The sequence below is a fragment of the Hyperolius riggenbachi genome, chromosome 11 (genome assembly GCF_040937935.1).
Source record: "Hyperolius riggenbachi isolate aHypRig1 chromosome 11, aHypRig1.pri, whole genome shotgun sequence".
Classification (NCBI taxonomy): domain Eukaryota; kingdom Metazoa; phylum Chordata; class Amphibia; order Anura; family Hyperoliidae; genus Hyperolius; species Hyperolius riggenbachi.
The window spans coordinates 226,426,200-226,438,512 of NC_090656.1; the positions used below are offsets into that span (position 1 = coordinate 226,426,200).

The following is a 12,313-nucleotide window of genomic DNA, read 5'->3' on the forward strand; positions in this document are numbered from 1 at the left end:
CTGCGTCATCGTTTTCTATTTTAGCTCGGATGTATCCTTTAAAGGACCCGTCCGGCGTAAAAAAAAAAAAGTAAGATCTACTTACCTGGGGCTTCCTCCAGCCCCTTGCATCCTATCGGTCCCTCGCTGGAGCTCCGATGGCCTGGGGTCCCCTCCGTTGCCGATGCCGACCTTGTCAGGTTGTACCTTCAGAAAACACAACACGGACAATAGGAGCCCAGGTGGTGAAGTACGTTAGTGAAGTAAAAGGTAAGCAGATCAAGAATTGGTACTCACAAAATAAGGTTGCAATAGGGGCAACCAACCAATAGAGATGACCAAAGAGATGCAAATATTTCTTACACACTATACACTTTATTGCCATTTGAGGGTCTCTTTCTCCCCGTCTTTTCACTTCCATTAAAGGGCTGTAACCCTGCCGGTACACTTGGATGCCGTGTATAGGGGTCCGCCCCTTTTTTCTCAGAGAGTGGAACTACACGTAGAGAGACCGTTGTGCTCTCCTCCTGCCTTACTGGTTGGTAGGGATGATCAATGAGATGCAAATATTTAAGAGATCATGCAGAAATAAGTACATTTTTATGCAAATATATGTAGCTTGTAAATGGATCCCACCCAACCCTACCAACCAGTAAGGCAGGTGGAGAGCACAACGGTCTCTCTCTACATGTAGTTGCACTCTCTGAAAAAAAAGGGGCGGACCCCTATACATGGCATCCAAGTGTACCGGCAGGGTTACAGCCCTCCAATGGAAGTGAAAAGACGGGGAGAAAGAGACCCTCAAATGGCAATAAAGTGTATTCAAACCAATTAAAGATGACTTGCCTCAAAGATGACACAAAGAACATTATGAAATCTGGAAATTTTAATTTGCACTACGGCAATGCGTTTCGGGAATATGTAAGACTAACTTCCTCAGGCCTAAAATCAGTGCCAGCTGTATCTCTAAGCTGAGCATCAAGCACCAGTTCTGGTTTTAAAGCAAATGTTAAAGTGAACCAGAGACAAAGTACCCTCATGTATTTTACCATATAGATCAGTGGAAACATTAGAGAAAACGCCTTTCTGTTTAATTCTGCACGGCACAGCTTGCTTCTAATCAGCACTGATAAAATCCCTGACTGAGCTTTCAGTCTGGCTTTGCTATAATGACTCAGCTATAATGATTCCTGAGCAGAGCCAGCAGGGGGCAGGCTTGAACTTGAAAAGACATGAGAGAACACGGACTGAGCTATAAATATTCCTGAGCAAAGCCAGACTGAATGCTCATTCAGGGGTTTATCAGGGCTGATTACAAGCAAACTGTGCAGCACAGATATGAAACAGAAAGCAAGGTAGGTGTTTCTCCAATGTTCCCACTGATATATATGGTAAAATACATAAGGGTGCTTCGTCTGGTTCCCTTTAAGGAGGGGGGAAAAAAAACCTGCTCTGGGGATACCTCTGGATCCTAATGAGGCTTCCCCATCCTCTTCCATCTGTCCGTTCCAGCACTGTACCTTCTGTAACACTGTACCCCCCCCCCCCCAAAAAAAAACAGCAACAAGGTAAATATTTACCTACCAAGATCCAGCGGATGCGCAGTAGCAGCTTACAGAACGGGCTCAGGCGGGCGGAAATGGCCAAGCCCGATCGGGGCCGCTGTACTGCACAGGCGTCTAGAGCCAACCCAATCACGCTTGGCTATTTCATCCTGAGCTTATTGGAAATCCGCTACTGCGCCTCCGCTGGAACCAGGAAAGTAAAAAATTGCTGCGCCTGCGCAATGCTTGCCAATGTGTGTCGGGGGAATTACGGGGGCTAACGTGGGCGGGAGAAGCCTCATTGGGATCCTGGAGCTTCCCACTTCTGAGGTAAATACCCCTATGGGCTGTTTGTTTTTTTGGGGGGCTTTTTTTTCCTTACAGCGTCCTTTTTAATACATTTTATTACCTTTCTCCCAATTAACCATTTTTGTATAGATCTTTTTGGCTTTGTAAAAAAAAAAAAAAAAAAAATACCAGCTGGTCTTGATTGTATTTGTTAAGCTCAGTGTTTGTAATCTGTTATTCGGTTTCATTATACAAGGCCTGATGCCCTGAACTGCAGTAAGACTGGCATGGAGCAGTGGTACGGTTTGTACCGCCGGCAGCATAGTGAGAGATACCCGATTAGTGCGACGCGTGTCACCCTAGCAGTGGTTGGATTATTATAAGGGTGATTTGAGTTGCTCTACGCTGCCAGCCCATGCTCTGCTCGTGATCTTACCACAGTTCAGTGAATCAGGGCCAAAGTACCTGAAGTGTGAGTAATGTGCGATCAGTAATGTATGATCAGCAGTTTCCTGTGGTTTTGGTTTTTTATCTGTATTGTGTCCGCAGCTTGTTCTTCTCACGCCATATGCTCACCGTTATTGATTTCTGACATTTTTTGTTTTTGTTTAGGTGTAATTTTTTTTTCATGTTTGTCATTCATACAATCCTAGGTAAGGAGTACCCCCCATTCCTGTCACTGTCTCCCCCTCTCTTATCTCTCTCTGTCTCTCATAACTTACACCGTTCTCTAATGCCTGGTACACACCATGCAATTTCACATCGGATAGACCGGTCAAATCAATTTGTTTTTATGACCGATTTTAGGTGCCCATACATCAGACGATGTTATGGGTAGCTCGGCGAAGAGACAAATATCTCGGACATAAATCTGATCGGAGAGAGGTCTGTTGGCTGCCCATACCCCACAGGCCGATTCCCAATCAATTTCAACATGAAATCTCTCAGGAATCGGCCTTGTGACTACTCCTCCCTCCCTGTCCACCCTAATGTAAAATGTGCCCAGTGCAGTATACTTCACCTGTGCCTGTCTGCTGCTGGTTGCTCCGTCCGCATACATGTGCCCCATGTGGTTGCCGCCATATACATGGGCACGTGTGTGTTAAGACTGAGTCAGTGGCGGGAAGGTAAAGTATACTTCTTGGGGAGAGGGGGGCAGTGACAGTGGTTCCGTCGCGTTCGTCACTCATCCCGATATCGCACGCAGTTACCGCCGTGCACCTGATCAAGCAAGTCGGCCCTACACCTTGCAGCATGTCCCATGCCCAATTTCGCCCCAAAATTGGTCACATCACCATTTTTATCTGATTGGATAATAATTGTCAAATCGAATGGTCGCATGGCCACCTTTTCTGATCACTTTTCCTAACACTTCTATACAAAATTTGATCGGGAAATCAGATCGGGCGTGACAGAAATAATCATTTTGACTCGTCTGACAGGAGATTGCATGCTGTGTACCAGGCATAAAGGGAACCTGTCACTGTGCATACAATCAGCTTGATTCATCATTCACTACGTTCATTGATGGCAGCGCAGCTTGATGAATCAAGCTAATTGTGTTATTTTCTGTCTGCAGTTTTCATTGCTTCCCATTTATTTGATACCGTAACTTTCCTGTTCTTTCTTTTTGTTTGTTTTTTTGTGGTAAAAAGCAAATTGTTCTCTGTTTTGGGTTTCTGATCATGTGATTGTGTGCCTGCAGGAAGCCCCGCCCAATCTCTGCCTCTGTAGCTCTGCCGTCTAGAAACTTTTTTTTTTTCCCCTCAATAAATCTTTATTTAACACTGAACAAAGATGACATTCTTCAGTGAGGTTATAGAAGGCTGGTATAGAAGGGAGGAGTGTAATGTTTTTAGCTAGGGCTGTGGTGGAGGGTGACCAATCAAACTTAACATTTATTAATAAATCATTTTAAAAAAAGGACCCTTGGTCAGAGGTACAGACAGTCTCCAATGCAGCAAATCCACATTGTCTTAAAGAGACACTGAAGCGAAAAAAATATGATATAATGAATTGGTTGTGTACTATGAATAATTACTAGAAGATTAGCAGCAAAGAAAATATTCTCATATTTTTATTTTCAGGTATATAGTGTTTTTTCTAACATTGCATCATTCTATAATATGTGCAGATTACACAACACTCAGCATTCAAAATGAGTCTTTCAGAGCAGTCTATGAAGTAATGACCTCTCCTCTGGCAGAGGAAAAGTAAATAGTCCAGGAACAGTTGAGATAATAAAAGTCAAAAAACAGCCCTCTCCACGACTTTCAAAGTCGTAGAGCTTAATGGCTTTTTGCATAGAGAGAACTGGAGTTTCTTATCTCTTCCTGTACTGGAAACAATTACACTGATGTATCTGATCTTAATGTTTTATTTCTTAGCTGTACTACACATACAAATCATAATATCATAATTTTTTTTTTCGCTTCAGTGTCTCTTTAACTCCTTCCTGTATACATTGCTGATTGCGCCTTAACGCTCTGCAGATTCCTCTCTGTTGCTGCTACGCCACCCAGAGATGACATAAGGTATAGCAAGCCAAAGCAATCCAATAAGACTACGCATTTCGTCAAACATAGTTCACTTTGTCTGTAGCAGAGAGGAGACTATGGTCTCCAATGAGAAAGTGCCGGGGGGCCGTGCTTTGTATGGAGATGTATTTGGTCCCACATGGAATTTGGCCAGCAGGTGGTGCACTTTTCTCCCTCATTGGAGACAATTGTCTCCTTCCTCTCTACAATAGACAATAGCAGGTTGTGTGAGCTTACATGGAAACTGCTAGGATCTGTCTACCAAACACACCTTAAACTCCTAAATAAGAAAACTTTATTATTAATATTGATTTATAATGCGCCAACATATTCCATAGTGCAAAGTAGGAAAAGAAACTAGGGGTACAGAATGGTGCATCAAATATGGCCACTGATACAACATACAGAACTGGTGATTATAGTGACAAATGTAACATGACTAAAATGTCTAACAGAGTGCAAGCTAAAGACACAAAGGGTGAGAGAGCCCTGCACTTGTGAGCTTACAATCTATAGGGGGAGGGAAACCAAAATGTGGAGTCTTATTGATTGGTCTGGCTTGCTGTATGTGCACTTTGTCACCTCTGGGAGACTGACTGTATCTCTGGCCAAGGGTCCTATTTTACAATGATTTATAAATAAATGGTAGTTTTTGTACTGTAATGGTGCTGTGTGTCTGTGTGTGTGTCTGTGTGTCTGTGTGTGTCTGTGTGTCTGTGTGTGTGTCTGTGTGTGTGTGTGTGTGTGTGTGTGTGTGTGTGTGTGTGTGTGTGTGTGTGTGTGTATAGGTCTATAGGTCTATCTACATATAAATAATCTACTTCTTCCTTATATAGTGTAGATTTAGTTTGGAGTTGGGCCCATCATGCAACAGGAAGTGCTCGCCATTGGTCCATTACCAGGCTGCATACAATCTGCAATATATTTGCATGCAAGCTGGAGTAATTACCATCTCACTGACTATCTTTGCTATGGGGGCATTTACTCTTCTAAGCAGAGCTGTGGAGTCGGAGTCGTGGCAATTTTTTTCCATTAACCTCCAGGACAGGTCCACCATGAGAACGACAGACTCCTTCCAGGAACAGGAAACGTCCAGATAGAGTACTCTATAAATCTTTGTCCAACCCCTTGATCCTCAGTTGACGTTTCCTGTTCCAAGGAACAAGGAGTGCTCTAGTCGCTCGCCGGTCCGTCAGACCAGGTGTGTTTGGGACCCGGTTGGCGGCGAATGGTGGACCTACCTAGAGAGGTATTTGGGTCTAGTAAGGAGAAGCGAGGTGTACCTTCTCCTGTGGCTGTCCTGGCTGCCCGAGTTGCAGGTGGATCCGGAGGACACGCGCGGTGTCCATGATTCCCCTAGAGCGGAGGCTAATGGCGCACCGGAAGTGACGTGGGAAGTCTAGCAGGCCTCCGGAGGGAAGGTGGCTGATTGCCCTCAATGGCGGCGTCCTTGTGACGTACTTCCGCCCTTACGCGGCGTCACTTCCGGTGGCGCGGGGAAGAGACGCCGGAAGCCCGCATGGTTCGGCATTTCGTGTCACGAACGGAGCGGGAGGGACGCTAAGCAGGAGCCAGGAAAGGTGAGAGTGGCGGAGGCTTGGGGACCTATATGGTATGAGCCGTACGCCTTATGCCGCGTGTGTACGGAGGTCTGTTACTTATTATCTGACTGTGCAGTATAATATAAAGCCGGCTTAGCGTCTGATCTGAGGTCTGTATAAACTTATGCATATAGCTGGAGATATGTTTTGCAGATATTCAGTTGTGATATTGCTGGGTCATATGGTGTGTGTGTGTGTGTGTGTGTATATATATATATATATATATATATATATATATATATATATATATATATATATATATATATATATATATATATATATATATATATATATCACCCAAAATACAGAACACCAACACCAGTTTAGCTGCACTCATAAGAGAGAACCATTTATTGCACGAAAATATGCTTCACTGTTTGAAAATTTGAGCAAAAGAACCCCCAATAAATATAGGGTATAAATTGCATAAATCTAAAAATGACAAGATCCAATTGGGGCCCCAATACATCTACCAGAGAGAAACCACACTCACATCACCCACTCATAAATATGCAATGTAATGCTGAGGCAATGTCCCAATAAGGTTTACTTGTCATAATAATGATAAAAGGCAGCATACGACTTGGTAGATAAAAAAAAATCACTTAAGGGCAGCTGCACCACGTACCAAACAGCATGATTGCAAACTGTATGTGTGATCATCAGTCCTTGCCACACTAATCCTTATCCAGTTAGCTGATAGCAGTAATGCCCCTTCCAGACAGTTCACATAGAAGGTTGCTGAAATGCAATATGTATTTCCCTCAGCACTTCATATAAGTATGCAGACTACTGCCTATTTCCACTTATCTGTATACTGTGCTCTGCTGCCATAAGATGTAGTAAGCAGGGGATAATTGCCACGTGGGAACTGCCCAAACATTCAGATCATCCAGGACGCACACCAGCAGCGGCCATCGCTAATGCATTTCACCCCTCCCTTGGGGCTTCTTCAGAGCGTGCCAACATAGGGGCCAACATAGGATCAGTGTACAGGCAATATAAGTGTATATAACCCTGTTGGCAGTTTATGTGGTATCATCCCCTGTCTAATATATATAGGGGGATTATATAGATGGCCTCAAATAAATCATATGTATATGATATTTCTATACATGTTCTTATCCATCTGGGCTCAGGGTTACTTATCACTCTTTGACAGATGCGCACCAGGGTGTTCTTTCTTTAGGTTTAGAAAGAAAAATGACACTATATTTTTTGTTTGTATTGTTATAGGGCACAGAGTCTACTGACCCAGCAAGGCCAAGAAGGTGGTGCCCGCTCTGTGATACAAAAATGGCCCATACTTATAATAAGCAGTTTTGTCAAATCGGTTTAAGTAAAGTTAATGTAGGAACATTCAGGGGACTTAAAGGAAGAATTAATGTCAGCCGTAAAAATTGAGAGGGCTGAGACAATTAAGTCATTAAGGGAAGTATTTGCTTCTGCTATCATCCCAGCAACAGAAGCAGTAATCCCTGGTACTAGTACGACCAGGCCGGCCGTAGATATACCAAATACAGAGGGTGAAGAGGAGGATAATGATGAGTCAGACTCTTCTTCTAAAAGTATGGACAGCCAGACTGAAATCAGAAAATCTCCAGGTTTAGATTTCCAGCTGATGAGACTGAGCAGCTTATCTGGGCTATTAATAAAACTCTAAATATTGAATCTAAGAAATCAGAATTATCGATGCACAATAGATTGTATCAGGGAATGGAACCAAAAGAATCTTTGACTTTCCCTATACATAAGATCTACAACATCTCACAGGTTAATATAGACAATGAATTAGCCTTTGAGGATCCGGGATACCTGAAGGATCCACAAGATAAGAAGGTGGAGTTTGCCCTTAAAAAGGCCTGGACTGCAGCAGGGGCAAATTTTCGACCAGCAGCAGCTACAACATACGTAGCAAGGGGAGACCTGGGGCTATTAATAGAGAGGGAACGAAAAAGCGTTTTCTTTTCCGAAACCAAAATAGTCAAGAAAAGAATTGACGCCAGAGAAAGAGTTGGGGGTCGTCTATCGGAATTCTATTCCCAGTGGACGAAAATAAGCAAAAACGATTTCATCCTCAATCTTATAAACCAGGGGTACAAAATTCAGTTTCAGTCCCTTCCAGCAAGAAAATTATTGCTACTCCTCTTCCAAAAGGACAGAGAGAAAAGCCAGCATCATAAAATCAATGTTAGACGAGAACATGGTCGGACCGGTTCCGGGCAGTCAGATCACTGGCTATCAGGGATTTTATTCGACGGTTTTCTGGTAAGAAAGCTGACGAGAAAATTCAGGTTAATTCTAATCTTAAAAGCTTAAACACCTTTTGTGTCTTATCAAAGATTCAGGATGGAATCAATATTCTCTGTGAGAAACTTGTTAACCACAAACTGCATGATGATAAACATAGATTTGAGGGACGCATATTGGCACATTCCAATAAGAGTGTTGTCTCAGAAGTTCCTGAGATTTGCGGTAAGGGAAAAGAAGACGATTCAACATTTTTAGTTTACTGTCCTGCCCTTCGGAATATCATCAGCACCGAGGATCTTCTCAAAAGTAATGGCGGAAGTGATAAAGTATTTACATGCTGAGGGAATTCTCATAATTCCATATCCAGACGATCTCCTTGTAGTGGCGGAGTCATACCAAAAAACAGAGAGAAATACAAGAAAAAGTACTAGATCAGTTACAGACCCTCGGATGGATAGTAAACTGAGACAAGTTGGTCCTACAACCAACGTCAAAGATTGTTTCTAGGAGTCATAATAAATTCAGAAACAGAAAGAATGTACTTAACAAGCGAAAAGATAAAAAGATTAAAGAAAATAATACAAGCCGGGTTTAGATTTCAGAAGATGTCTTAGATGCTATTTAGAAAGGGATAAAACGGTGTATAGAGGAATCCTATAAGATTACAGGGGATTATTATATACAGTTAGAGCTCATTCAGCTAGAGCAGCGGCCACTTCATGGGCTTACAGAGCGGGTGCTACGCCGGAAGAGATCTGCAGAGCAGCTACGTGGTCAAGTCTAAGTACCTTCTCTAGACACTACAGAATAGACCTGATGTCTGCAGGACAGCAATCATTTGGGAGAAAAGTCCTGCAGGCAGTCGGCCCACCCTAATTGGGTAAGATTCTTGCTCATCTTCTCATGGTGGACCTGTCCTGGAGGTTAATGGAAAAACCAATGTTAGTTACCTGGTAACATCCTTTTTAGTAACCTCCAGGACAGGTCCGTAACCCACCCGAGTAAAGGATTAATATGAGTATATAAGTACAAGAAAAGTATATGTATATGCAGTATGAATATTAAAACCCCTTTGTTTTTAGGAACAGTACTTGGAATTGACTGAGGATCAAGGGGTTGGACAAAGATTTATAGAGTACTCTATCTGGACGTTTCCTGTTCCTGGGAGGAGCCTGTCGTTCTCATGGTGGACCTGTCCTGGAAGTTACTAAAAAGGATGTTACCAGGTAACTAACATTGGTTTCGGCACCCGGAGTTGGAGTCGGAGTCGTGGGTTCAGAAACTGAGGAGTCTGAGTTGGAGTCAGAAGATTTTTGTACCGACTCCACAGCCCTGCTTCGAAGTCCGAAATTGCAGAAAAGGCCTTAGAGACACTGAAGCGAAAAAAAAAATATGATATTATGATTTGTATGTGTAGTACAGCAAAGAAAAAAAACATTAAGATCAGATACATCAGTCTAATTGTTTCCAGTACAGGAAGAGTTGAGAAACTCCAGTTGTTATCTCTATGCAAAAAAGCTCTTCGACTAACTTAGTCGTGGAGAGGGCTGTTATCTGACTTTTATTATCTCAACTGTAATTGAGCTGTTTACTTTTCCTCTGCTAGAGGAGAGGTCATTACTTCACAGACTGCTCTGAAAGACTTATTTTGAATGCTGAGTGTTGTGTAATCTGAACATATTATAGAATAATGCAATGTTAGAAAAAACACTATATACCTGAAAATAAAAATATGAGAATATTTTCTTTGCTGCTAATCTTCTAGTATTTATTCATAGTACACAACCAATTCATTATATCATATATTTTTTTTCGCTTCAGTGTCTCTTTAAAGTGACACTGAAGTGAAAAAAAAACTTGTGATGTAATGATTTGTATGTGTAGTAATGATAATTCATAGAGCATTTTGTAGCAAAGAAAAGAGTCTCATGTTTTAAAATTTAGACATATAGCATATATATGCATATAACGTTGCGTGATTCTGTTATATTTGCAGTTACAAGCCACACACTGTATTTTAAACTATAATAAAGCAACGCTAATGACCCTATCAACTTCTTTGCAGTAAAAATCTAAATCTGTCTCTGTTTCTTTGATGTATAAGTGCTCCAGATAACCGCGACCCAAGTTTGGATGGAGAGCCCAGAGAAGCTCTTTTGCATAAATAACTGACGTTTCTTAACTCTTCCTGTACTGGAAATCAATAGGAGACTCGTATATGTGCTACTAATGTTCAATCTCTTAGCTGTACTCCACATACAATTCATTATATCATGTTTATTTTCACTTCGGGTTCTCTTTAAAGCACACCTGCACCGGACTAAAAACTGATGACTTTTAGTTACCTGGCCCTTCTTCCAGACTCCCGTAGTCTGTCACATCCTCTCCTGCTGTCGGCTCTGGAAATTCTGTAACTGGAGCTGCCCTGTGCATGCACGCTCCCGTCCGCTCCATGATTGCACTTCCATCACTAGGAGCATTCTGCGCATGCGCAGCTCATTGTTTTGAGAACTGTGCAGATGGGATGAGAGCATGATCGGGGGCGTGCGCGGACAGGTATGTACATGCGCAGTGAGTGCAACTGGAGCTCCAGTTGCAGGAATTTTGGAGATGCCAGTGGCACAACAGAGGGGGCTCAGAGGATGCCAAGCGACCTCAAACACTACAGGGGGGCTGGAAGAAGCCCCAGGTAAGTAAAAGTCCTTATTAAGTTTAGTTTAGTTGTGGTTAATTTCTGAAGTAATCACCGATCACACTTCTGGAAGTTTCCATTGCAGGCATGAGTGGCAGTAGACTTGAGTGTGCAGGTTGGCAGGTATGAGTGGCGGGGGGTTGGCAGGGTTGAGTGACTGGTTGGGATCCTTGAGTGACTGGTTGGCAGGTTGGGAGACTTGAGTGGCAGGATTGAGTGACTGGTTGGCAGGCTTCAGTGGGAGGGGTTGGCAGGCAGGGGTTGGCAACAGGTGGGCAGGCTTGAGTGGTGGGTGGGCAGGATTAAATAGCAGGGTTGGCAGGCTTGAGTGGCGAGTTGGCACCAGGTGGGCAGGCTTGAGTGGCAGGTAGGCAGGCTTGAGCGGTGGGTTAGCAGGTAGGAGTCGCAGGCTTGAGTCCAGTTGGAAGCCAGATCGGACACCCCTTATATTTCGCCGCTTGACTGTATAACCTGTAATAGACTCCAGAGTATCACAGCCCGTCTCTCCTTGTTTCCTCAGAAAGAAGCCGGCCAGCCTGCGGAATGTAAACAGCAGTGATGGCAACAAGGTGGCGGACGCCTTTCTAGAGCATTATTTTTCCAAATCTTCAGGATTCTACAGTGCTGCAGCAAATTTTTAAGCCGAAGCTTATTTTATGTTTTGTTTTTTGTTTTTGTTTTTTTGTATGCATGATTTATTTTTATGTTGGCCCTTTCAGCATAATTTCAGAATTTTTAGACCTTTTTTTTTTTTTGTTTTGTTTTTTGTCAGGTTCTCTTAGACCGGAAGCACAGCCTAAGTCAACACACTGAATTTTTTGAGTTCTGTATTTTTATTTTTCATTTTTTTCCCACTATGTTATTTAGTTGTCCTTTAGAACTAACCAAAATGGGGAGGGAAAGGAACAAAGTTTTGCCATCGGCGGGAGGGTGGCCATCTTGTTCCACGGTTTGGGGAGAACCCATGTAGCGGCTGTGGGAGGCGGGGCTGCCTTCGGTGACATCACCAGTTCCTCGCGAGTTGATAGGCTGAGTGTTATAACCTATCCTGTTGCGTATAAGTGGTGGGTCTGTGTTATGTTTTCTGCGGGGAATGCTTACAAATGCACACACTCTGCTTATTTAACTTGTACAAAGTATTTAAAAATGCAATAAAGTAAGTTAAAATAAAAACGACGTTTAAAGCTCTATTTAGTAATTCATTATTATTTATGACTGATTAAGCCAGGGAGGAAAACCTTAAAGGGAACCAGAGACGAAGGGTAGGTAAAAAATGGAAAAAAAGATGTTATACGTACCTGGGGCTTTCCCCAGCCCCTGGATCGCTCCCACGCCGCCATCCTCCGCTGCCTCGATCGCCGGTACCGGGTCCCGTCACTTCCGGCGGACGCATGCACAGGGGCTCCCTCCAGCTTTGTA

General features: G+C 43.1%; 1 protein-coding gene across 4 annotated transcripts in view; it reads left to right on the forward strand.

Annotated features, from left to right (window-relative positions):
- Positions 1–12,067, forward strand: part of NAP1L4 (nucleosome assembly protein 1 like 4) — a 77,979-nt gene extending 65,912 nt beyond the window's left edge. For 3 of the 4 annotated variants that reach the window (XM_068260665.1, XM_068260666.1, XM_068260663.1), the window contains exon 14: positions 11,415–12,067. In XM_068260665.1, the coding sequence (XP_068116766.1) occupies positions 11,415–11,453 (39 nt within the window). In that variant the 3' untranslated portion in view covers positions 11,454–12,067. Of the gene's footprint in view, positions 1–2,423; positions 2,465–11,414 lie in introns of all 4 variants that reach the window. The other variant, XM_068260664.1, reaches the window with a different exon arrangement.
- Positions 12,068–12,313: the final 246 nt, after the last annotated feature.